This window comes from Petromyzon marinus, chromosome 2 (genome assembly GCF_048934315.1).
Source record: "Petromyzon marinus isolate PM22_M1 ecotype Great Lakes invasive population chromosome 2, UKy_Petmar_22M1.pri1.0, whole genome shotgun sequence".
Lineage (NCBI taxonomy): Eukaryota > Metazoa > Chordata > Hyperoartia > Petromyzontiformes > Petromyzontidae > Petromyzon > Petromyzon marinus.
The window spans coordinates 14202976-14226395 of NC_133668.1; the positions used below are offsets into that span (position 1 = coordinate 14202976).

At 43.1% G+C, this 23420-nt stretch overlaps 1 protein-coding gene across 2 annotated transcripts in view; it reads left to right on the forward strand.

The window, feature by feature from the left end:
- Positions 1-23420, forward strand: part of LOC116946899 (ATP-dependent translocase ABCB1) — a 42994-nt gene that overhangs the window by 13511 nt on the left and 6063 nt on the right. Inside the window, exons 2-21 of one of the 2 annotated variants that reach the window (XM_032962162.2) lie at positions 1882-2020; positions 2349-2403; positions 2931-3081; positions 3655-3694; positions 5654-5845; positions 6221-6392; positions 7570-7694; positions 8348-8522; positions 9267-9380; positions 12936-13046; positions 13165-13290; positions 14029-14232; positions 15055-15225; positions 15758-15919; positions 16845-17006; positions 17556-17702; positions 18239-18343; positions 18969-19046; positions 20882-20965; positions 22568-22771. In XM_032962162.2, coding sequence (XP_032818053.2) covers positions 1890-2020; positions 2349-2403; positions 2931-3081; positions 3655-3694; positions 5654-5845; positions 6221-6392; positions 7570-7694; positions 8348-8522; positions 9267-9380; positions 12936-13046; positions 13165-13290; positions 14029-14232; positions 15055-15225; positions 15758-15919; positions 16845-17006; positions 17556-17702; positions 18239-18343; positions 18969-19046; positions 20882-20965; positions 22568-22771 — 2709 coding nt within the window. In that variant the 5' untranslated portion in view covers positions 1882-1889. Of the gene's footprint in view, positions 1-681; positions 2021-2348; positions 2404-2930; positions 3082-3654; positions 3695-5653; positions 5846-6220; positions 6393-7569; positions 7695-8347; positions 8523-9266; positions 9381-12935; positions 13047-13164; positions 13291-14028; positions 14233-15054; positions 15226-15757; positions 15920-16844; positions 17007-17555; positions 17703-18238; positions 18344-18968; positions 19047-20881; positions 20966-22567; positions 22772-23420 lie in introns of those variants that run through there. The other variant, XM_032962152.2, reaches the window with a different exon arrangement.

A 23420-nucleotide genomic window follows, 5' to 3' on the forward strand; every position in this document is an offset into this window, starting at 1 on the left:
TTTTGTGTAATACCCCATGCATGGTCATGCCATCACTCCACATACAATCTAGAGCTGGCATGGTTAAACAAAAAATGTATTGGCTTCTTTTTTTGTGGTCGATTACTCGAGCCCCTTTGAAAATGTTGGCAGCACGAAGACGGTAAACCCCCTACAGGCTGCGTTCAGTGTGTTGGGGCTGACATTCCACAATACTGTCACCTGTGAGAAAAGAGGTGCCAGTTTTTTTCTAAATATTGTCGTGTTATTCGATTAGTTGGACAACACGACTAGTCCAGCTCTGATACAATGTTTGCTTTATCAGTCTTATCCACAATCACAGCATTCATATTTCTAAAACAAATTCTAAGGGTTGACCACATGTGCAAAATGGTCTGGATATGGAATGTAATGGTGATGCAGTCCTCAGTACAGTTATAGTTAAAGTGTTTAACCGGAGCTTATAAATTAGTTTTAATCACATATTCACCAAAGGATGTGCAGTATAGGCACAGGAATTATTGCAAGGCGATGATAATATCTTGGTACCTTTCCCATTTTCAATGGCAACCGCTATCATGGTTTCTTGTGCAATACAATGGATATTAACCCACAAAACTGTACAGTATTGCTTTGTAATATTATGACAGCCAGCAGTCACATGTTTAGGTGCTACATTATCCTATATTCAAGTTATCACTTAACCCAAACTGGCTTTAAAATTATGAGCACTCATAACCCAAGCTCAAGATGTCACAATTACTACCTATGTCTCACGAATGTTCGGTTCAGTGTCAAGAGCAAGGCTTTTATCTTTTGGCATTTAAAGCAACAGCCGCATGGAGTTTGACTGGCCCTCAGAGAGGGGTGTATTCAGGTAGACATCATAACCAAATGCTCATTGTGCCTTTCCTTGTGATTGTATCTATGACAAGCTCTTGAATCTCGAGTTCGCTTTTAAATGCATCCAGCGACCTAATTCTAACTCATCCCATAACTATGATGAATCCATAAATGTCCGTCAAACTCTCTCGGGCATTCTGTTCAAGTTGTAGCCCTGTAACATAAACCAGCCATTTAAGTTGTTCTGCTATAAATCAAAAATTAAACTCTCCAGATTCATCACCATGTCTGCCCCACATTAGAAAAAAATATAATGAGCTGACATTTTAAACAATCGCCCATCTTCAGAGCAGAGAAAGAGGGCAGAAATATTGACTGATTTTGTAGTTGGAGGTCACACTTTACACAGCAGTGTCCTAAAAAAACTGGAAAATGTAAAGAACAGTAACAAGTTTTGAATTTGACTATGAATAGGTTTGCATTGCGAGACTTTGAGCAGCAAACCCTTAAAAAGTAAAAATAAATTATTTGTATGAATGAATTTAACGGATAATAAATATGTAAATGAACTGCATCAAGGAAAGGTGTAACATTGGTGGCTTCAGCAATATTAGCAGCTGTCCCAGTAATGTGTATGGTATGTACACAGCATATATAATGCGTGTCATGGACCTGTATCCAGTATAGCAAGTCCGCTTTGGAGGATCATGCACCATATATTTATCCATAATAATCACCGGTTAATCAAATATCTACATGAGTTATTTCACGGTGCTTTATAAACACTGAAGGAGCAGAAACGGAATCCTGTGCAAACAAAACAATGCTCAAATTAGCAATATGCATTACAGCATTCAACATAATTAGCTTGTGAATCCGACACCGGCAGGCAGATGATAAAAAAATATATATTTCCACAGGATGTGCAGCCTAGCAGCACGGTAATGACGTGTGACGCGCAAAACTGCAACAGGAAGATGGAAGGCGAGGAAGGCAGCCGGTATGGGGTGCGTGTGGATAACCATGCCGGTACCTGTACACCTCTTTTGTTCCACGCAGGTAAAAACATGGGCAAGAAGAAGGCTGTGGTTGACGTGGGAGCTGTTGAGAATGGAGACGCCGCGGCAAAGAATCTTGATCCTCTTTATGAAAATATAACGGATGGTGGCGTTAACACCGAGCAAGACGCCAAGCATGGGTGAGTAATGGACTGATGAAAGGTTAATTGATTCACTCAATCACTCGCTCATTCATCTTGCTTGAAACTTGTGTTATATATAGATATTTCCCACGCTCTTTCAAACTTATATGAATAATAATTTACAGTCCTTTGTTAATTAACTGTAAATTAATGCCTCATGCCTTATCTGTCATGGGGCATATACATGTTTTTATTGAGAACAATGTATGCAAATGTTTGTTGTGTTTCAGTAAGGTTTGAACTAAAAACATGTAAAGTTCCCATGACCATCGCAAAGTGTTGTCCATTGAATCTCAAAAAAGTAAAATGTGCGTGGTATTTTCAGCAAAAAGAAAAAAGAACCCAAAGTGAAAACCAATATGGTTGGGCTCTTCGGACTGGTATGTTACCCTAAACATGGGTTAAATCATTTACTTCATAAACATATTCCGTTGTTATTCATTACATAAACACAATAAATAAAATATCATGATCACCATCATCAGCCCAGATTAATCTACTGCTGGATGAAGGCCTCCCCAAGCTCACACCACGATCCTGCGACGTATTAATCCACCTTGGCTTGAAATGGAATCTACAGGTTTTTAATACAATCTTTGCTTGCCTGTTTTTTTGTGCCATTATTCCCCAAAGCGATAAATAAGTGCCACTGTGTCAAAACCAAACAATGGTTGTCCACGAGGTATTCTGATCCCTGTCATACTTATGTAGAATGTGTGTAAGTAGCTCAGAACTGCCACTGGATATTAGTAGCTCTGTTCAACACTGGTTGAACATGGAGACTCCATTATTATTTTATGTAATTGTATGTTATGTTACAGTTGGGATACTGGCATTAACAGTTTGTTTTACATCAACACCTGAGGTATAAAAAAATAAAAATTGAAGATTTTCCTTGTATGTGTAGTTCCGTTTTGCAAGTGGGCTGGACAAGCTGATGATGGTGGTTGGACTCATCTTTGCAATTGCAAACGGAGCCGCCCTCCCAGTAATGATCATCCTCTTTGGAGAAATGACAGACACCTTTGTCAATGATGCTCAGAACAACACCGGGACAAGTAAGATGGTTTTCAATTCTGCCCCTGATTTTGCCGCGAAACTATTGTAATCAGTTTAATCACACTCCGTTACCAACCATAGCATTTTACTATTTTGTGTTTGTATGGGATTTCTACAAACACATTTCTTTAAATTGCATTTTACGTTGAAAATATATTGCCTTTGCCATACAGGCAATCACTAGCATACGGTAATTTTGCAATCGTGACTGCCAGCTGCGTGCTATTATCTGGAATTTGTAATAACTCAGTGAACTTGTTGCACGAGGACAGTTTGTACATTTTATTGCTCATCTTTATTGGACCTTTTTTGTTGTTGCAATCCACTTGTCGTATTCTGTGTTTTATTGTGCTGACCTTTGTTCATGGCCTCGAGGTTATTTAACCATGACTTGGAGATGCATTTGAAGTTGAAGGATTATAAATTATTTGTTGGACATCATGTTGTAGCATGTTCAGGCTTTCATTCATCAAATTATGGTAATATACAACATTTTATTCAAACTAAGAATTAAAAATGATAATTTTGCTGATGCAGATTTACAGCCATGTAATGTGTTGTTTTGTTTGCAGATGTAACTGAATCAGAAAGCCTTGAGGACCAGATGACACGGTATTGACATAGTTTCTCTGTGCAGATTGCATCCAGAAACTTGCTGTCATGAACAGTTCATGTTATCCTCTAGATATGTTTCATGCGATTCTTAAGTGAAAAAAAACGTTTAAAATGTAATTACTACATAAGTCCAATAATTAGACTTATTAAAATTAGTTTGATGCATTTAGACTCACACTACGCACTAGATTACAATTGTTCTATCATTAACTAATAGTACAGTGCGTCCTAACCCTGGCCATCAGGGAATGTGGACTGCTAATATAATAAATTAATGCACTGGTGTTCCCCTAGCGGTATACAGGTACTTCATTCATTTTCTGCCGTGTGTGTATATAGATCATAGCACATACATACTGTGGTCTGGATGTCAAGATTGTATGCCTTCGAGAGATATTTCATGAGCCATACTAAGTGCACACAGGATAACACACCACCAAGAGATTGTTCACATCTGCATAGGGATGTATTGTATTGCTAATTAAAGTCGGCCTTCAAAGGTGCTCGATAAAAGCACTTTCCCCAACAGTCTGTTAAAGGCTATATGGGCGATATTTTTGTTTGTACTTTTGCTCATTTTGTTATGAGTGGACAGTCCCATGGCAAAAATATTACCATGCTGTTCCTGCAAGCCATTCCACCATGCGTGTTCTGAGTGGTGGATGTTGTGTTAAAACTAGCATTGGTCACTATGAGATCAAACTCGCGTGGTCAACTCCTACAAATAGCTTACCATGCAAGTTCCCCACAACCCAGAACATTTAAAGCCACAAGCTCTACAAAAGTGCCAGAAGACACCAGACCAATTATCCTTAAGCGGTAACTCAAATGCCTCTGCTCGAACACATATTCTATATAGTACTGTATGTCAGGATAGAGTGGTGGTTCAGTGGTTAGCACACTGTGCTGTGAAACCAGCAACCTGAGTTTAATTCAGAGCAATGGCTAACATCAGTGGTGAGTGACATCTAAACCCACCCTGCTCCCCCTCTTTACCAACGCACACTCGCCAGCATGGGGAGGTCTGTCAAAACAACCCCATGACTTATGCAGCATCTTATATGATCTCATCAAAGTTTATATAGCGCCTTTTGCAAGGCAGTTTAGAGCGATTATACAATTGTGTGGTTTGAGATGAAGGCTGGGGTTATTAAAAGTGGCGGTGTAGTTATAGTGACAACAGAACAGGAGCGAGTGTTAAGGATGAGGTGTGGTAGGCCTGGTCATAGCTGGGGGGCAACGGAAAGCTGGGGGACGGGAAAGAATTGAGGCATCGCATTGAGAAGGCAAAAGGGGTTGGCCAGGGGGAGAGCCGGGCGGGGGATGAGGGTCTTCATTCAGCAGCGAATTCACAAAGGGCTGTAAATTTTAGTAATTGTCCACGGGCTTATATAAGCATAGGAAAGATGTGCGTATGCGTAGAGAATGAAGGTAGCACCTCAATATGGTGGGAAATTCCATCACACACATTCGTTTGGATGTTTTTTCCTTCTCCGTAACTCACACAATATCATGACCATACCAAAAGATAGGCCAAAAGAGCTGGAAATTTTTTATTGAAATTTGGCCATAAAATTATAATGTAACTGAGGTGAAGTTCTATATTAAATGTGCTGGCGTACTGTATGGTGCGTCAGTGTTAGTCAGTTTTTTTTTCTATTTAGTTTGCTGTCCTTCCCCCACACCTTCATTGAGCATGGTTGGCTAAGTATGGTGCGAAATAGGTTTAACAAACAAAGCAAAGTACAGTTCTTATTGTCGTTAAAGTTTTCTTACGCAATTGAATATTGATCCACTTCAGGTGAAGAGTAAAGTAGGATGTGGCCCCATTTCCAGAAAGCAAATGAGCAATTATACAGCACAAAACTTATGCCACAGGTTTGTTTTTCTTGATAGTGCTTATCACTATAAAGTGAAACCGATATTCAGGCACCCGCACCCCTGTTACTCACACAGGTACGCGTACTATTATGTGGGCATCGGCGGCGGTGCGTTCCTGGCATCATACATCCACATCTCCTTCTGGGTGCTGTCGGCATCGCGCCAGGCACGCAGGATCCGAGAGACGTTTTTCCACGCCGTGCTGCGGCAGGAGATTGGCTGGTTCGATGTCAACCAGACAGGGGAGCTGAACACGCGCCTAACCGAGTATGATCAACCAGCTTACGCCACACCACGATCACTGACAGCATGGTTATTCACACCAGAATCACTGACACTTTGATCCCTTACGCCAAGAACACATATGTCGCCATGATTACTCACAACACACCATGATCACACACACCACAGCACAATCACTCACACCACACCACTATTAATTCACTCATACCACACCACTCTCACACTGCACCCAGATCACTCACACCACAAATCACTTACACCAACCCAGGATCATCCATCACATCCCAGTCACTCACACCGCACCATGATCACTCACACCGTACCACGATATCTCACATTATACCATGAACACGCAGCATACCACAAATTCAGGTGGCGTAACAATGTGTTTCTCTACAGTGACATCAACAAGGTCACAGACGGCATGGGTGACAAGGTGTCACTGCTCGCACAGTCCCTGGCGACCTTCATCTCGGGCTTCATTATTGGATTCATCAAGGGCTGGAAGCTGACGCTCGTTATCCTGGCCATCAGCCCCGTGCTCGCTATCTCCGCAGGGCTCTGGTCAAAGGTCAGGAACAGCACTGGGCACGATGGCTTCTAAGCATTTTAAATACCCCAACGTCTGAGCTACATTGACTCTTCAGGGCTCCGTTGCTCGGCTATGCTTATGTTGCCATCTGTAGCCATGCATGGCTCACTGATGAACTCTTAATAGGGAAAAGCGCATCTGTGTCCCACATGCAGTGGACTGTATACATTATCGTTGAACATTGTTAACCAACCGTTAACATGCCATGTTTTTTGTATATAATGTAGTAGGTATAGCATCATGACAATGTGAACTGAAAAGCCAGTACAAGGCTTGACAAAGACTGTGAAGGGCTGGCGAATGTGGAGAGAGTTGACAGGCGAATCTTTAGTGGTGACTTTCACAATCGTTATGATTAAGGACAAAATTAAACTGTGGTGAAGGGATAGGTGATGATATATTGTATATGTGTATTACAAACATCACTCAAGCAGCATTGACATAATCGAAAACAAACGTCTCTCTTGCTCAGGAGCACCTTGAAAAGTGAGCCCATTTATGGTTCAAAGATTGTCTTACATTCTGTTTATAGAACTATGACATAAAATGCTTTGTATTCGTAATTTGTTCTGAAGGTGGATTAACTCATGATGATGATGATGGGACGCAACCATGACAAATAATTGTACAAAAGTTGCTCATTATAAGATAGTGAGTGTTATTATCCACTGAATTCATAATCATTTTACTTAACAGGCCTAAATGCACATAAATGTTCATAGCTTTTGTTTAAGTTTTGCATTTTATTTAAAATTTTCTACTTTCTCAAAGACGTTAATCAATTTGACATTGTTGACTAAAAACAGTTTGAACATATATACGATGAGCCTTATGCAATAATAATTTGTATGTCCTCTTTTTATGCTGCGTAATTGTTTACGTGAAACAAACACAACAATGCAATCCTGCATTGCCAGGGGTGAACATTCACAATTGACAAAAACTTAACACTTTCATCAATAACACTGCCCAAAAAAGGAAAAATATATATCATAGGTGACGTTTGAGGCAATTACCCTTTTCCATAGCAAAGAGATGCTGCGACGAAGAGGGGTCCTTTCCCGAGGCATTGGCATGAAACCCTACATTTTGTGCTGCAAGGCAGACTGTAATTGACGATTGGTTTTCAATGCTGGCTCTTTTTGACTATTGGTAGATCCTGACCTCGTTCACGAACCGTGAGCTCTTGGCGTACTCGAAGGCAGGCGCCGTGGCGGAGGAGGTCCTCTCTGCCATTCGCACCGTCATGGCATTCGGGGGTCAGGAGAAGGAGCTCAAGAGGTGATTTGTGCATCAGGGGCTGGGAGGAGATCTTTTGATGGGTGGATCAAGCACACAGTGCTCGTAAACGTGACTCCACACGAGAGGGATTGGCAGATTTTGTGTGCATGAATGTTAAACTTCTTTTGCACTGTATTTAACCAACTGTGCTAATTGGAGGTGTGGATTTTATAGGAGGGGACCATGTAATGGACCAATGTTTCAAACCTTTACACACACAGCACCTCTCTGCATTGATGCAGTACCATTGTCTGAAACTTTAGCACGCTAAATGCGATTGTGTCATAGGGCAGTGTATATGACAACTTTTTCAGTACTGCGTAGGATTATCCCTGCTGTGTTTTTGAGTTGCTCGGCTTATGTCCTACGTTTCTCTCCACATACTGGAAGCTTCTCTTCAGGAACTGAAAGGCATGTTGATTGCAAAGTCGGACATTATGGCAAACAATGCGCAGTACAACCCAAAAATAATCCAGTTATTTATTTATTTATATTAGTGCTCTCTCGCACACACACAGTAACGCACATTCATAGTCCACGCATGTAACTTGAGTTCATCATATACCATTCACGATGTAGTGCTGGACAGCCTCTCACTTGTCAAAACCAATATTTTCCAATTGATGTTAAGCAATTCTCTTTGTCTGCGGCAGATACGACAAGAACCTTGTGGAGGCCAGAAATATTGGGATTAAGAAGGCCATCACTACAAACCTGTCGATTGGTTTCACCATGTTCATCGTATATGCCTCGTACTCGCTGGCATTCTGGTACGGAAGCAGACTGGTGTTGGAGGACACTTCCTACACAATAGGGAACGTCATGATTGTGAGTGTCCGCACAAGCAATTCACAAACCTGCGCACAAGTCAACAGCAATCGGAATAATGTTTCTTGCAACGTTCTATTCAGGATTTAGTAATAGCTTTGTACACGACAGAACACATTTTGCAATGAGTTGTATATAATGACAGTATTTTTATTTATTATGGAACATTGATAAACTACAATACAACACTTGTCAGAACATATTAGCGATTGTTGACATTCATTTTTTTTCAAGTGTTTCATTAAATTGTGTTTTTTTGATGTTTACAAAATAAGTTTCGCTTCGGCAAGAAATGTGAATTTAAATTTTGATTTAAAGCTTTCGTGACTGCAGTAATTCATATTCTTAGTTTTTTCGGTAAAGTCACGTTGAAGAGAAACAACAAAATAACAAAATATATATAAATATATATAAATGTGAATTTGTTAATCTCAATGAAAAAGCATCAGTACACACAGGTAAAATATATACATTCTATCTGGATACACACAATTCTGTGATTGAAGTGTTACAAAAAGAAATAGGGCACGATTCCTATGTTGGAGGATGGGCTTTTTCCACCTGCCAATAGCCATCCCACACGTGCCAACATGTAAACCCCAGCCCCATATTTCTTGATAAGTTCTGTATGTATGTTGAACTAATTTCGCACCATACATAACCAACCATGCTAATCGGAGGTGCTAAGCGTTTAGATAAGGTGCTGATTTGAGGTGAGGCTGAATGAGATATTTTCTGTGGCAGGTGTTTTTCGCCGTCATCATTGGAGCATTTGGAATTGGCCAAGCGGCCCCATTCCTTGAGGCCATCTCTGTCGCTAGGGGTGCTGCTTATACCATCTTTGAGATCATTGACCGGGTAAGTGTTCAGTGGGTGCCTTGTATTATATATGTGTGTGTATGCACAAATATGTAGAAATTAATATGTTATATGTGTTGAGGCGTAAATGACGACTCGGAGGCAGATTTTCATGTAGGGGCTTGCGCCAGTTGTTTTATTAAGGACTTTTCTTCATACACGACTCCGTGTACTGCACGCTCACTGCCTACACTCCACACCCCAGGGGAAGGGTACTGGGGAAGTCCCTAGCACACCCCCAGGCTACTCTAGCCTGGTGCTAATTTCCCCCTACCCTGGGTCCCATCGCTCCCCCAGGGGAAGGGTACTGGGGAAGTCCCTAGCACACCCACAGGCTACCCGAGCCTGGTGCTAATTTCCCTCTACCCTGGGTCCCATTGCTCCCCCAGGGGAAGGGTACTGGGGAGGTCCCTAGCACACCCACAGGCTACCCTAGCCTGGTGCTAATTTCCCCCTACCCTGGGTCCCAATTCCCAACTTCACACGTTCCTGGCTCCCCGCAACGACCTCGAACACGTCACGGGTCCCAATCTAAATATCCCAGGGGGACATGATGTCACCGTCCCGCCCCCTGTCCATGACGTCATCATACGTGACGTCATCGTGCCGGAGGGCGAGCGTGACATGACGTCACTAACTACTATACATATGTATCCATTTAATACATGTGTTGAGGTGTTAATGACGACACGAAGGCAGACGTTGTCGGGACTGATGCCAAACGATTTATTAAGAGCTTTCGCCTAGCTTTTGGGGAAGGGCTAACACAAGACATTGGATAAGCTAAATCTCCCAGGGAAAAGGGTACTGGGAATCCCTACACCTCCCAGGCTAACAGGCTCTTCCCACAGCGCTGACCAACGGTTTATCCAACTCGGCCAGCCGGGTAAAGTAGCCCCCCCTAGCCTGGTACTATTTCTCCCCGACCCTGGGTCCCCCCTTCCCTTCCGCTCACGATCCCGGCTCTCGGCGAAGACCCCGTCTACGTCACCGGTCCCCCCTCAAATACCCCGAGGGGACATGACGTCACTCCTCCCGAGGCGAGTGCGACATCCCGTCACCACTCTACTCCTCAACACATACATAATTCGTCATTGAGAAACAGAAAGAGGTGTACGTGGTTTAGAGAACATACTCTGGTTAAATAAGTCAACATACTCTGGTTAAATAAGTCAACATACTCTGGTTAAATAAGTCAACATACTCTGGTTAAATAAGTCAACATACTCTGGTGGAATACGTCAACTCACAGTGCCTTTTGACTAGCCATTGAATAAAGACGGTCACTGCATAGCACGCTTTCAAATGCGCTTCTGCACCCATCTGATCACTCTTCCGTCTGATATTTGGAAACCGCTGGAGCTGCGCACCTTTAAATCTAAATTTAAAAATAATTTCTTTAGAACTGCTTTTTGTGTTTAGTTTGTTGTCCTTCCCCCACACCTCTGATTAGCACTATTGGCTACGTACGGTGCGAAAGAAGTTAAACATACATCTTCTTTGGTTCTTTCGGTAAAGTCACGTAGAATGAGAATAAAATAATAAATTGATAAAATAAAATAACACAATAATATTCTCACGACGTTTCGGCCACAACACAAGCGGCCTTCATCAGGTGAAACGTCGTGAGAATATTATTGTGTTATTTTATTTCATCAATTTATTATTTTATTCTCATTCTACGTGACTTTACCGAAAGAACCAAAGAAGATTAATCCTTGCAGTCACGAAAGCTTTAAATGAAAGGTAAACATACATACAACATATTCTTAGCTCTTTCGGTAAAGTCACGTTGAAGGGAAACAATAAAATATATATAAACAATAAAAAAAATTCTCACGACGTTTCGACCATAACACAAACGGTCATCATCAGGTGTGTCGGTTTGCATTAATTTATTTATTTTTAAACGGTGTATTTATTTATTTATAGAAACGTCAGCGCCACGCGCAGCGATTTGGCAGTTTATTTAGAAGGACTAGTCCATCTATGTTCTGAAAAGAGGAGGGGGGAGACGAAAAATTAATGTATGCTGTCTGAAAGCCACTGTAAGCGTGAACAATCAATTAAGACCTGAAATGGTTTATCAAATCTTTCCAATGATTGCTAAACCAGAATCTATCTTCTCGGTTGAAATTGTCTCTGTGCTTGTATATGTGGATAGCCTCATTAACGAATCTCTCATGGTAGCCAGATGGCTTACAAAGAACCTCTGTCTTGGAAAAGTCAATGTCATGTGAGCCTACTGAATTATAACAATGATCTGCCACGGCCGAGGTGTTGGTCCTACTGTGTTTAAGGTCTGCTTTGTGTTCACGAATGCGGTCCGAGACATGGCGTTTGGTTTTTCCAATGTAACTACTACCACAGAGGCAACTTAGTTTGTAGACACCAGGGTACTGTATGTCCGGAATCACATCTTTTACAGATGGAACCAGATCACGGATTTTATGTAATGTGTTGAAACGGACCTGGATCTTGTGTTTATTCAAGATTTTGGAGATCTTTTTTGTGATCCCCGCAATGTAGGGTAAAGTGATGGTTTTGAAAGGCTCCTGAAGAGGGTCGTTCTTCATGGTTTGAGTGATAGCTTTGCGGATTGTATAGTCGGAGTAACCATTAGCCTTAAGAGCTTGGTGTACGTGCTTGAGTTCACTGCCTATGTGTTCCTGGTCGGATATGCATTGGGCTCTATGATACAGAGTCTTGATGAGAGAATTCTTCTGTGATGGATGGTGGTGGGAATCCGGTTTCAGATAAGCATTCGTATGGGTAGCTTTCCTGTAGACAGAGTGGCTCATTGAACCTTTGTAAGCCATCTAGCTACCATGACAGATTCGTTCATGAGGCTATCCACATATACAAGCACAGAGACAATTTCAACCGAGAAGATGGATTCTGGCTTAGCAATCATTGGAAAGATTTGATAAACCATTTCAGGTCTTAATTGATTGTTCACGCTTACAGTGGCTTTCAGACAGCATACATTAATTTTTCGTCTCCCCCTCCTCTTTTCAGAACATAGATGGACTAGTCCTTCTAAATAAACTGCCAAATCGCTGCACGTGGCGCTGACGTTTTTAATAAATAAATAAATACAACGTTTACAAATAAATTTATGCAAACCGACACACCTGATGACGACCGTTTGTGTTATGGTCGAAACGTCGTGAGAATTTTTTATTGTTTTATATATATTTTATTATTTTATTGTTTCCCTTCAACGTGACTTTACCGAAAGAGCTAAGAATATGAATTACTGCAGTCACGAAAGCTTTAAATCAAAATTTATACATACAACATACTCTGGCTTAATATAACTGTTAAGAAAAGTGAATGGGTTTGATCGTCAACAGTCAAATTTAATGAAGGAGTGCAGTTCATGGAAAGGCCACGCAACGGCCTTCTTGTTCTGACGTTGTTGAGTGTGTAACAGGCAAGGCTCCCAGGGTTATTAATTAGCCCATAGATTTGCACTTGAAATGATCGAGAGAGTGTCGCCACATCACTGCTGTCTTAACATAATGAACGTTTTTTTTTGTTATCCTTCTACAGCAACCACAGATCGACAGTTTTTCCGAAGAGGGTTACAAGCCTGAAAAAATCACCGGCAATGTGGAGTTTCAAGACGTACACTTCAACTATCCGTCGAGAGCGGACGTACCGGTGAGATGAACGAAGACGCGGCGCACGTACACCCCCCCCACCGCCCCCCCCCCCACTCCCCTCCACACAAGCCTGCAATGTCTAAAAATTTCCCCTCAACTCCATCGCATTCTGCCAGGTGCTGAAGGGGGTCAACCTGCAAGTGAAGAGCGGCCAGACAGTTGCGCTGGTGGGCAGCAGCGGCTGCGGCAAGAGCACGACCATCCAGCTGCTGCAGCGGTTTTACGACCCGCAGCAGGGCACGGTGAGAATGGCTGTGCCCCATTGGCCTCCCTGCAAGACAGGCCGAGTGTGCGACAAGAGATTTTCACTTGAAGGCCGTCGCTGCCGCTGTTCCGTCCACACACGTGCTGTACTTTGGCACGCGACTCCACGACTTATTGTCGCCATGCCACAAAGGAAATTGTTAATTTTTACCAAGAATAATGGAAGTATTATGCCCTATTTGTCGCTGGCAATCACCTATTGAAATTTTCACATTGAGGCTACAAAGGAAGTTACTTCTGTGCTTAAATGTAACTTTGGCTTTTTTTTACTTCTCGTACTACAATGTTAATGTTGGGGTATATTTCACTTCATAATCGCACACCTCTTTGATGCTCATTAGGAAGTTACTGACGTGGGAAATGTACTTTATCACATTGACTTATTTTATTTTATTTAGCACGTGCATTTTTGCCATGCCAGGCAGCAGCTTCATCATGTGCAGAATGCATTGGCCTCAGACCGCCACCAGCCACCAAGCTTAGTTAGCGGACACAGTTTACAACAATGTGTCTGTCTCATACCACAACTGCAGGTCGGGTTGTCACGTAAGCCCCCGCCTGTGCAAGCTTGTGCATGTTCACCACATTGCAATGTTTTAAATCGCACCGTATAGATGCATCACATTTGAAAGTTCACTTGACAGAAGGTCGCAGCAGTGTTGGTGGAATATGCCCAGCCTGGGAATCTGCTTGACCTGACACCACGGTCCTCACAGATCATGGTAGACGGGAGGGACGTGCGCACCCTGAACCTGCGCTCCTTGCGTCAGCTGATCGGTGTCGTGAGCCAGGAGCCTGTGCTCTTCGCCACAACCATCGCCGAGAACATCCGCTTCGGTCACGAGAAAGTCACGATGGAGGACATCGAGAGGGCGGCTCGGAACGCCAATGCATACGACTTCATCAGCCAAATGCCCGAGGTTTGTTGGCCCCTGCGGTGCGTATTCTGCTTTCCTTTAGTTGTGGAGTTGAACAGAAAATTGTATTTGTTGTTCAGGTTGTTAAGAGAATCAGTAGATGGCTTCAGGAGTAGCCTGGTGAATATCTGAAATGCTGATGATGAATTATATAGGAGGGCAGTGGCGTACTATGTGGTCCATGGTTTGAGGTAGAAACTCACATGAAGATTCTTAGACTTGCATGGAGGTCCGTAAGCTCGTGTAGAGATCCATGGGTGAATTATCAAAGTGGATAGTGATGCTACTGTGTGGTCCTTGTGAGATATAGACTCACGTGGAGGTTTAGAGACTCATCACATTAAAATTCACAGGTGAATGAACAAAGTGGTAGTCCATCGATTGAGATGAGCGATCGCAAGTCAGACTCTGGGCAATTCTTGTTTGCCAGTGATTTTAGCATGATCTTACCATCGCCTTAAACATTTTAATTTAACAATGCACTGGCATAATTAAATTAACAACACAAGTTTAACAAGAGTTAGTAGTTGGCAGAGTTTATATAAAAATGGCATTTATATAAAATATAACAAATATAAACACCTCACCATCATCACTACCTTAGATCCCAAAAAATACACCAACATTTCGGGCATTAGCCCTTATTCAGAGAAGAGAGAAAATGTTGCCTGACTTACACTGTTGTCGGGACAGCATTTAACAATATTTTACCATGAAAACATTGGCAATGGACTCCCTTGCGTTTTAGCACTGTAAAACAAAATGTGCATGATTTTAAATTGTATCCATGAAGCAGCTGTGAATACGCCACGTGTCTCTCTGTAGAGATTCAACACGCTGGTTGGGGACCGCGGAGCGCAGCTCAGTGGCGGGCAGAAGCAGCGCATCGCCATCGCGCGCGCCCTCATCCGAAATCCCAAACTCCTGCTCCTCGACGAGGCCACATCGGCCCTGGACGGGGAGAGCGAGGCCATTGTACAGGAGGCCCTGGACAAGGTATGGCTCCAATGGCTGTCCTGGCTTCCTTGGCTGCCTTGGCTGCCTTAACTCCCCTGGCTTCCCTGGCTGCCATAGCTTCTCCAAATTGGCCTTGCACTGAGAGTTCTGTGCACTGCCGTGATCACCTACCCCCGACAAATGAAGGCATAAAGTGGAGAGCACATGTGAGTGTGTGCACACATTATCTTCCGTGATTAATCCTCAGCTGGCTTGGTTGGTTGCATGCATGTGTGGGCTGCAGAGGCAGCCACTTCATGTTTGAGATTAGATTATCCTTAGCTACACTAGAACATGGGTAGAAAATCTATTAATGAAACGATTTAAACGGCTCTATTGTGAAATGTATTGCTTATTATTCATTGCAATTTTGTATAGAATTTCCGGAATAGGTGGGTATTAACATTGCTCTTAATAATTTGAATGTGAAAACTAACAACTAGCAGCATGGAGGGACATTGGGCATGACAGTTTGGGTCTGAAAGTTGGTCAACCTCACACTGTGACGTCCTCCACCCCCTCGTTACCCCAGGCAAGAGAAGGCCGAACGACGATCGTGATTGCCCATCGCCTCTCCACAATCCGCAATGCCGACATCATCGCAGGCTTCGATGGAGGTGTCATCGTGGAGCTGGGCACTCACGATGAGCTGATGAAGCGCAACGGAGTCTACCACACGCTGGTCTCCATGCAGGTGGGCTCAGCGCGCCACGGCCACGACTTGCTCATCAGCAGCACGCACACTACTCATCAGCAGCACGCACACTACTCATCAACAGCACGCACACTACTCATCAACAGAACGCACACTACTCATCAGCAGCACGCACACTACTCATCAACAGCATGCACACTACTCATCAACAGCATGCACACTACCCATCAAACAGCACGCACACTCCTCATCAGCAGAACGCACACTACTCATCAGCAGCACGCACACTACTCATCAACAGCACGCACACTACTCATCAACAGCACGCACACTACCCATCAAACAGCACGCACACTCCTCATCAGCAGAACGCACACTTCTCATCAGCAGCACGCACACTACTCATCAACAGCACACACACTACTCATCAACAGCACGCACACTACCCATCAAACAGCACGCACACTCCTCATCAGCAGAACGCACACTTCTCATCAGCAGCACGCACACTACTCATCAACAGCACACACACTACTCATCAACAGCACGCACACTACCCATCAAACAGCACGCACACTCCTCATCAGCAGAACGCACACTACTCATCAGCAGCACGCACACTACTCATCAGCAGCACGGACACTACTCATCAACAGCACGCACACTACTCATCAAACAGCATGCACATTACTTATGAACAGCACGCACGCGAAAAAAGTTCAACATACACAAATGTCAGCGTTGCGAGATACACAACCTGCTGTACCATGAAGCAGCCAGTAGATGGCAGCACAGAACTTCCTAAACATCCCAAAGCAGAGCGCTCCTGGGAGTCTTCGAGGCTCTGCAAGACAATCATAATGCCCCCTATTTACTCAGAGTAAAAAAAATATTAGTTTCGTTTACGATTGCTTTGGTTTGATTAATGCATTACTGAAACATTCCTGTATATGTTATGCCACAGACGTTCCACCAAAAGGATGACAATGGGATTGAAGACATCAAAGCCAAACGCCTAGACTCGCCTACTGGTGACAAGGCCTTTTTCCGCAGCCTGTCCCAGCAGTCACATGCAAAAGAGTCAGACTTAGCCAAAGAAGATGGGGAAGACAACAAAGAGACAGAGGTGATATATATAATACACGCTTATACTTCTGCCAGTGTATAATATAACAATAAAAATCATACACAATAATAGTTCACAACCCATTTTCAATACACTGCTGGATGAATGTCACCCCATGAAGTGGCAGTTAAGGCAGGGTTGTTTGGCTATACTTGCTGGCAATACCACACTTGTCAGTGCAGGTTGGTGAAGGGGGACATACAGCAGGACCGCTTTAGATATTGCTCGCCACAAATGTCAGCCATGGCCAGGTATTTCGCTCAGGTCGCTCAGATCTTGGTGCGTTAGTGGAGCGATTTGTATCGTTTGTTCCACGCCTCCGATTAGGACATATGGCTATGTGTGGTGTGAAAAATTCACCATACAGTACATACAACAAAATTGTTCTACGATAGTCCAATTGTCTATTTTGTAATATATGGCTCTGCTTTTCTGAAAACTTCTTCAACAAGTGCAGTGCAGATCTGACCTCACACGAGGTATTTAAAAAATGCTACAGCAGTTGAGTCCATCCTATTGACAATTCCTATGTACTGCCTTTGGTGACAGGAAGTAAAGATCCCGAAGGTGTCCTTCTGGAAGGTGTTAGCGCTGAACAAGAAGGAGTGGCCGTACATTACCCTAGGCACCTTGTGTGCCGGAGTCAACGGCGCGTTGCAGCCCGCCTTTGCCGTCATCTTCTCTCGCATCATCGGGGTACGAGGTCACCTTTCCCTTAAATTTGCGCCGATAATTTTTCTGACCTTGGGGTGGACAATTCACACGTGGTCTGAAATAGCTGGTTCCATATAAAAACAAAAAAAGCATGACAACTCGTCACCATACTTAAATGAGCATGGGGTACAGTCAGTAATGGCATTTTTCAAACATCCCAATGCAGGAACCCTTCCTGAAAGAGTTTTGAGACTCATTACAGCTTTCCTGGATAAACAAAGGCATTCATATTATTATATATTATATATAACCAGTGTAAATTATAGTTTTTATAATTATAGTTTTTGAGTGCCTCTATCAAGCAATGATTTTGTTGACTTGGAAATGGAAATTATTCAATGAGCCATCGAATGCAAGGATCACTGGCATATTTTATAGACTACCTATGGGAGATTGAGGGCTGTTGGCAGCTACGGTTGTGAATGTGTGCAGAGGTTACTTGTGCATATTTCTACATGTCAAACCACACATCATCGTGGTGTGGTTTGTGTATGGGATTCATTGCTGGCTTTGTGCAGGTGTTTGCAGAGACAGACCTCGTGAAACGAGAGGAACAGAGCAACCTCTACTCCTTGCTCTTCCTTGTCCTTGGGATCGTCTCCTTTGTTACATTTTTCCTTCAGGTATAGCCACAAACACACACACAAGCACATTAACACATGCACAAAACAAAGATAAACATGCCCTGTGTAGCCTATATGGTCTGTTGAAGCAAGTGCTATTAGCACTTGCAACTATTAAGGCCGACACGGCGAACAAGATTGCCTTGTGGCCAGCACCACAACTGGCCCCCTTTGTTTCCCCAGTGCCATATTCACACCAGCTACTCATTTAAGACTGACTTGGTCTCGGGGAAGCCTGGAACCGGTTCAGTTTCAATCACCACTGATATTAGCTGTGACCGGTAATCAAGCACAGGTCACCGAGTTCGTAGCACGGTGTGCTAATGATTTATGCCACCACTCCCCAGACATATACACGCACACACACGTGTTTAGAATTATAGGTGGCTAAGAATATAAGATTACTGATGCTTAGAGCCATGTAACATTTAGTTAAAGCCATAATATTTTACTTTGTTAATCAGAAATAAATTGACACGTCAAATACAATGCAGCGGTCTGCAGTTGTATTTTAAATATTTGTACATTTGTTAAATATATTTATGGTGTGATACCAGTTGTGGTGATACCTTTCTTTCTTTCCGGTGTGTCATATTTGTGTGTTGCTGATGGCCTCTGGCTGCAGGGCTTCTTGTTTGGTCGTTCTGGTGAGCTGCTCACAATGAAGTTGAGATCAATGGGCCTGAGGGCCATGCTCAGACAGGTAATGGCTGCACATCATTAAGATACATCTCCATCATGATTAGCCTCGCTCAATCCTCTGCTCAATGAAGGTCTTTTAAACTACAAAGGCCCCTTATGCAGTTGTTGAAACAAAAATGTGACGCAATTGCAAATGTGTTTGCTGTCCTCCCATATAAACTTCACCAGCCTCACATGTGGTACTTCATAGCCTTAAACACTGCTGTGGGATTTTCGCAGCATGGTATTCATAAAATTATTGGGGATGAGATACTCTGATTTGAGTAAAGTAGTATCTGCTCCCTCGCTAATGTCTAAATCACCCAGAATGCACCAATCTCATCAGATCTCAGAAGCTAAGCAAGCGTGAGCCAAGATAATGCTTGGATGGGTGACTACCATGCATGCATACGAGGTTGGCATAGGTTGACGTGGGGCTACGGTGGTGGGCAGTGTAGCCAAATACTGTACGTTTTATGCTCGTACGTTAATACCGGTGAGATTTCACTGACCCACACTGAAGTATTGTCCCATAACCGCCACAATCTACACGGTGTTGATAGGCTCTCCATCCAGCAGTGAATTGACTAAAATGACTGTGAATTATCTCCCTCAGCTGTGTAAGTGACATTTATTTGTACACATCAAAGCAAGGTCAAATGTATTTATAAGTGTTCTGTCAAAAATTACCTCGTGATTTGATGCTAAAAATTGTTTTGCTTGCTGAACAAAATGGATTTTACTTTCAGCCCTTTCCATTACATTTACATTTTGATAATGCCTTGCTTGAATACAGAACACCATCCATTTGTTTTTATCAACACTACATTTTTAACTACATCTTGTGCTTGCCATAGCAAAAGTGTTTTTGCAAGTAAAAAAATACAAGCATCCTCTCTCTATTGAGAATATCCAATGAAGACGTGGCCACATGTTAAACACAGAAGGCTCATAAGGTTACCCTGAATAAAGTGGGTCAGCACTATCCCTAAAATCTTCTGTGTGGTGGGGACTTGCTCATCAACATTTGCATGTCCATGTCCAGGTTGGTGAGATATCCACCAGGCTTTAAGAGTTGCCTGACAATGCTGCTGGCGAATTATCGCAATGAGCAGTGGCGTTACTACGTGGTCCATGGTTTTAGATACAGAATAGCATAGATTTGTAGACTCACAGACACCTATAGACTCGGGCAGAGACACAGACTCGCATAGAGTTCCATAGGTAAATGTTGGAAATGGGCAGTGGTGTTAATTTGTGGTACCTTGTGTAATATATTTTGAGTTTGTTTCATTTGTTGCATGGAATGATTCTGCTTAGCTTTTGCCCAGCTATTTTACAAGGGACATCCATTGTGCATGAGCACAGCAACAACAGAATATACCCATAAGACATCAATATTGCAGAGAACGAGTACAGGGTCTTTAAGGAATATTTTACAACTAACAACATTTTTATTAACGGTCATAAACGAACCACACATGAAGTAAAACTACAATGAAAATACATTATAATATTTCGGCTCACATCAAAACTCATCGATTCACAGTAAGATGCATAGACTCGCATAGAGACCCAGAGGTGAATGACAGAAGTGGGCAGTGGCATTACTGTGTGGTCCGTGGTTTGAGATCAGTGACTGGTTGCATTTGGGGTCAACTCTGCAACCTTTATGTGGTCACCCCTGGTACGTGTCACTCGTAGGTGCTTTCGTGCAACTCGTCAACACAACGGCTGTCATCGATAGGCCACCGCAGGTTGGCTCATCAAATGCCCGCCGTGAACAATCTTTAAACTCTGACTCATGATTGGCTTAATGCTTGTGCCTCGTGCGTGCTTACTTTCGCGTGTGTGCAGGATATGATGTGGTTCGATGACCCCAAGAACAGCACGGGCGCGCTGACCACACGCCTTGCCACTGACGCCTCCCAAGTCCAAGGGGTACGCAGCCGCCGCAAGAGCACAGAGCACTTCCCTTGCAAGCACGGCACCCTGCACACCACGTCCAGTTCACGGTTCAAGAATGGCGGCCACCCTGGTTATTACTGCAGCTGTGTAAACCATAAACATACGTGGCATCTGCTTCACAGTGGACTTTTAGGAACCCCTGATGTTATTCGAAACAACTAGGCCATTGTGTGCCAGCATCATAGTCCGAATTGTCAAATTATAAAAAATTATCTGCAAATGACTCAATTGGGATATCACATATCAACCATTACCCCTAACTGGCAGACTAATGCCTATTTTCAGGCCAGGTGTTCAGTCTCCTTGTGTCCACAGGGACAACTGCCGCTGGGGTTGCCTATTGAAATGTTTGAGATGAGATGTGATGCAAGTCGTTTATCATGAGTTTCAAGCATTCTGGGATGCCCCGTTTTAACGGGTGCTATATCAAAAACAAATTATTATTTTTACTACCTCCTACTATGGCTGTGGCTGCTAGTCACATGCCAATTACTACAGACTACCATTAAAGCGAAAATTATTTCACAAGACATTGTTCCTTGTCAACAGATTGCATTGTTATTTACAGCCTCTATAAAGCACTTTGAGGGAGCAGAGAGGTCAAATTTAGTGCTCAGAGATGGCTGTTTAAAATAGAAGTAATGTAATGTTCATGATACTGGAGGGGTCGGGGAATAATCACCATTTGCATTTTCTGCTTGTTTTTAGTCTAGAATTGTATCAGCTACTTAAGGGAACATTGCACTTGCAGTTGTTTTTCACGCAATCAACCTCTGCAACTCGAAGATTAACTTTAGGTTTTACACTATAAATGCATGCAGAGAATGCAAAGAGTTTCATTCCAGGATTGGTTAAGCAATTTGGAGGTTTGGAACATGACAGGGAAGAATTACAGATATAATCAGAAAAGGAAATTGGAATAGATGGAGGGCAATTTTTGGGGACAGCCTTTGGCGTTTGCAACAAGGGGAGGACCCAAAATAAAAATGTTGGATACTATAAAGCCAAACTTTCAGGGGCTTTTTTTTGCTGTCAGCTGTGCAACTCTAGCTGTCCTGCCATTGGTCTTGGTTCTATTTTTATGCTAAACAAATGACTGTAAGTCCTAATTGTGTTAATTTAGCAATGCTACACACCATAAATAAAAATTGTTTAATGTTGAGCATCCCGCAATTTATTAATGACCACTCAGACGTTTGTCTTTGTGGACGAGTGGTAGGGGGCGGTAGTGTAGCTGTTAGCGCGCTGCTCTACATACACGGTGACCCGACTTCAATTCCCGCTCACGGGAAACGCCAATGACGATTATCTAGTTCCTGGGCCTCCGCTAGGTCGACTCAGCCTCAAATGAGTACCTGGTGCGTTGTGTAAATATCCGCACTCGGGAGGCAAAGGCGGCCGGGTATGGTGCTGGCCACCCACCCCCTCGTGTGCCATGCTGGCCTTCATAGGTGCTCGTTAACAGCACTTGTCCCGATAGTCTTTTAAGGCTATATGGGGGATCTTTGTCTTTGTTTAGTGTGGATGAGCGGTGACAAAACGGCATAGTGACTGTCGATAACTGTTGTGTGTTAGGCAACTGGTGCCAGACTCGCAACCATTGCCCAGAACATCGCCAACATGGGCACGGCCATCGTGATCTCCTTCGTGTACGGCTGGGAACTCACGCTTCTCATCCTGGCCATCGTGCCGTTCGTTGGGGCGGCTGGCTTCCTGGAGATGCAGGCCCTTACCGGCCAGGCCAACCGTGACAAGAAGCTGCTGGAGGAAGCTGGCAAGGTGGGCACTTGTGCAAAGCGGTGACGTGGCCAAGCGGTTGTGCGTTTGCAACTAACTAGTTGCACAGGTTCGCTCCTCGAGCCCCACGGCCACCCTGATTAATACTGCTGGTTTTTAAAAAAAAAAGCTTAAATGCCTGCTGTATGCTTCTCTGTGAACGTGAAAGATCCCATGATGTTAATCGAAAAATAGTAAACTCTGTCTGTATGTGTCACGGCCCATATTTGCCAAATAAATAAAAAATACTCGCATGTTACTTAAATGGTTGAAACCACGTAGCAGCATTGATACTACTGGCAGACTATGTGCATTTGTAATCCAGAGCGTGTTCATAATAGCCTTGCACTAAAATAATGGCACAAATGCCAAATGTTCAAAATGGTTGGAAATTCGGATTTATATCGCATTGAATTGTAACTTAATCTCGAGATCCTTTCGTGATAAAAACGTATAAACTCATCGTTCATGTCACAATGTCGGACTCCTGCTCCCATTGGAGGATAAAATGATGTATCATACCTGACACACAAGGAATCAGTAAGTAGAAAATAGTCAATACTGAGACAAAATGACAAATATCATTTTCATCAACACATATGCTGCTCAAATGTTTGTCAATAGGGAACCAGTCATCTCAATAAGCGAGACA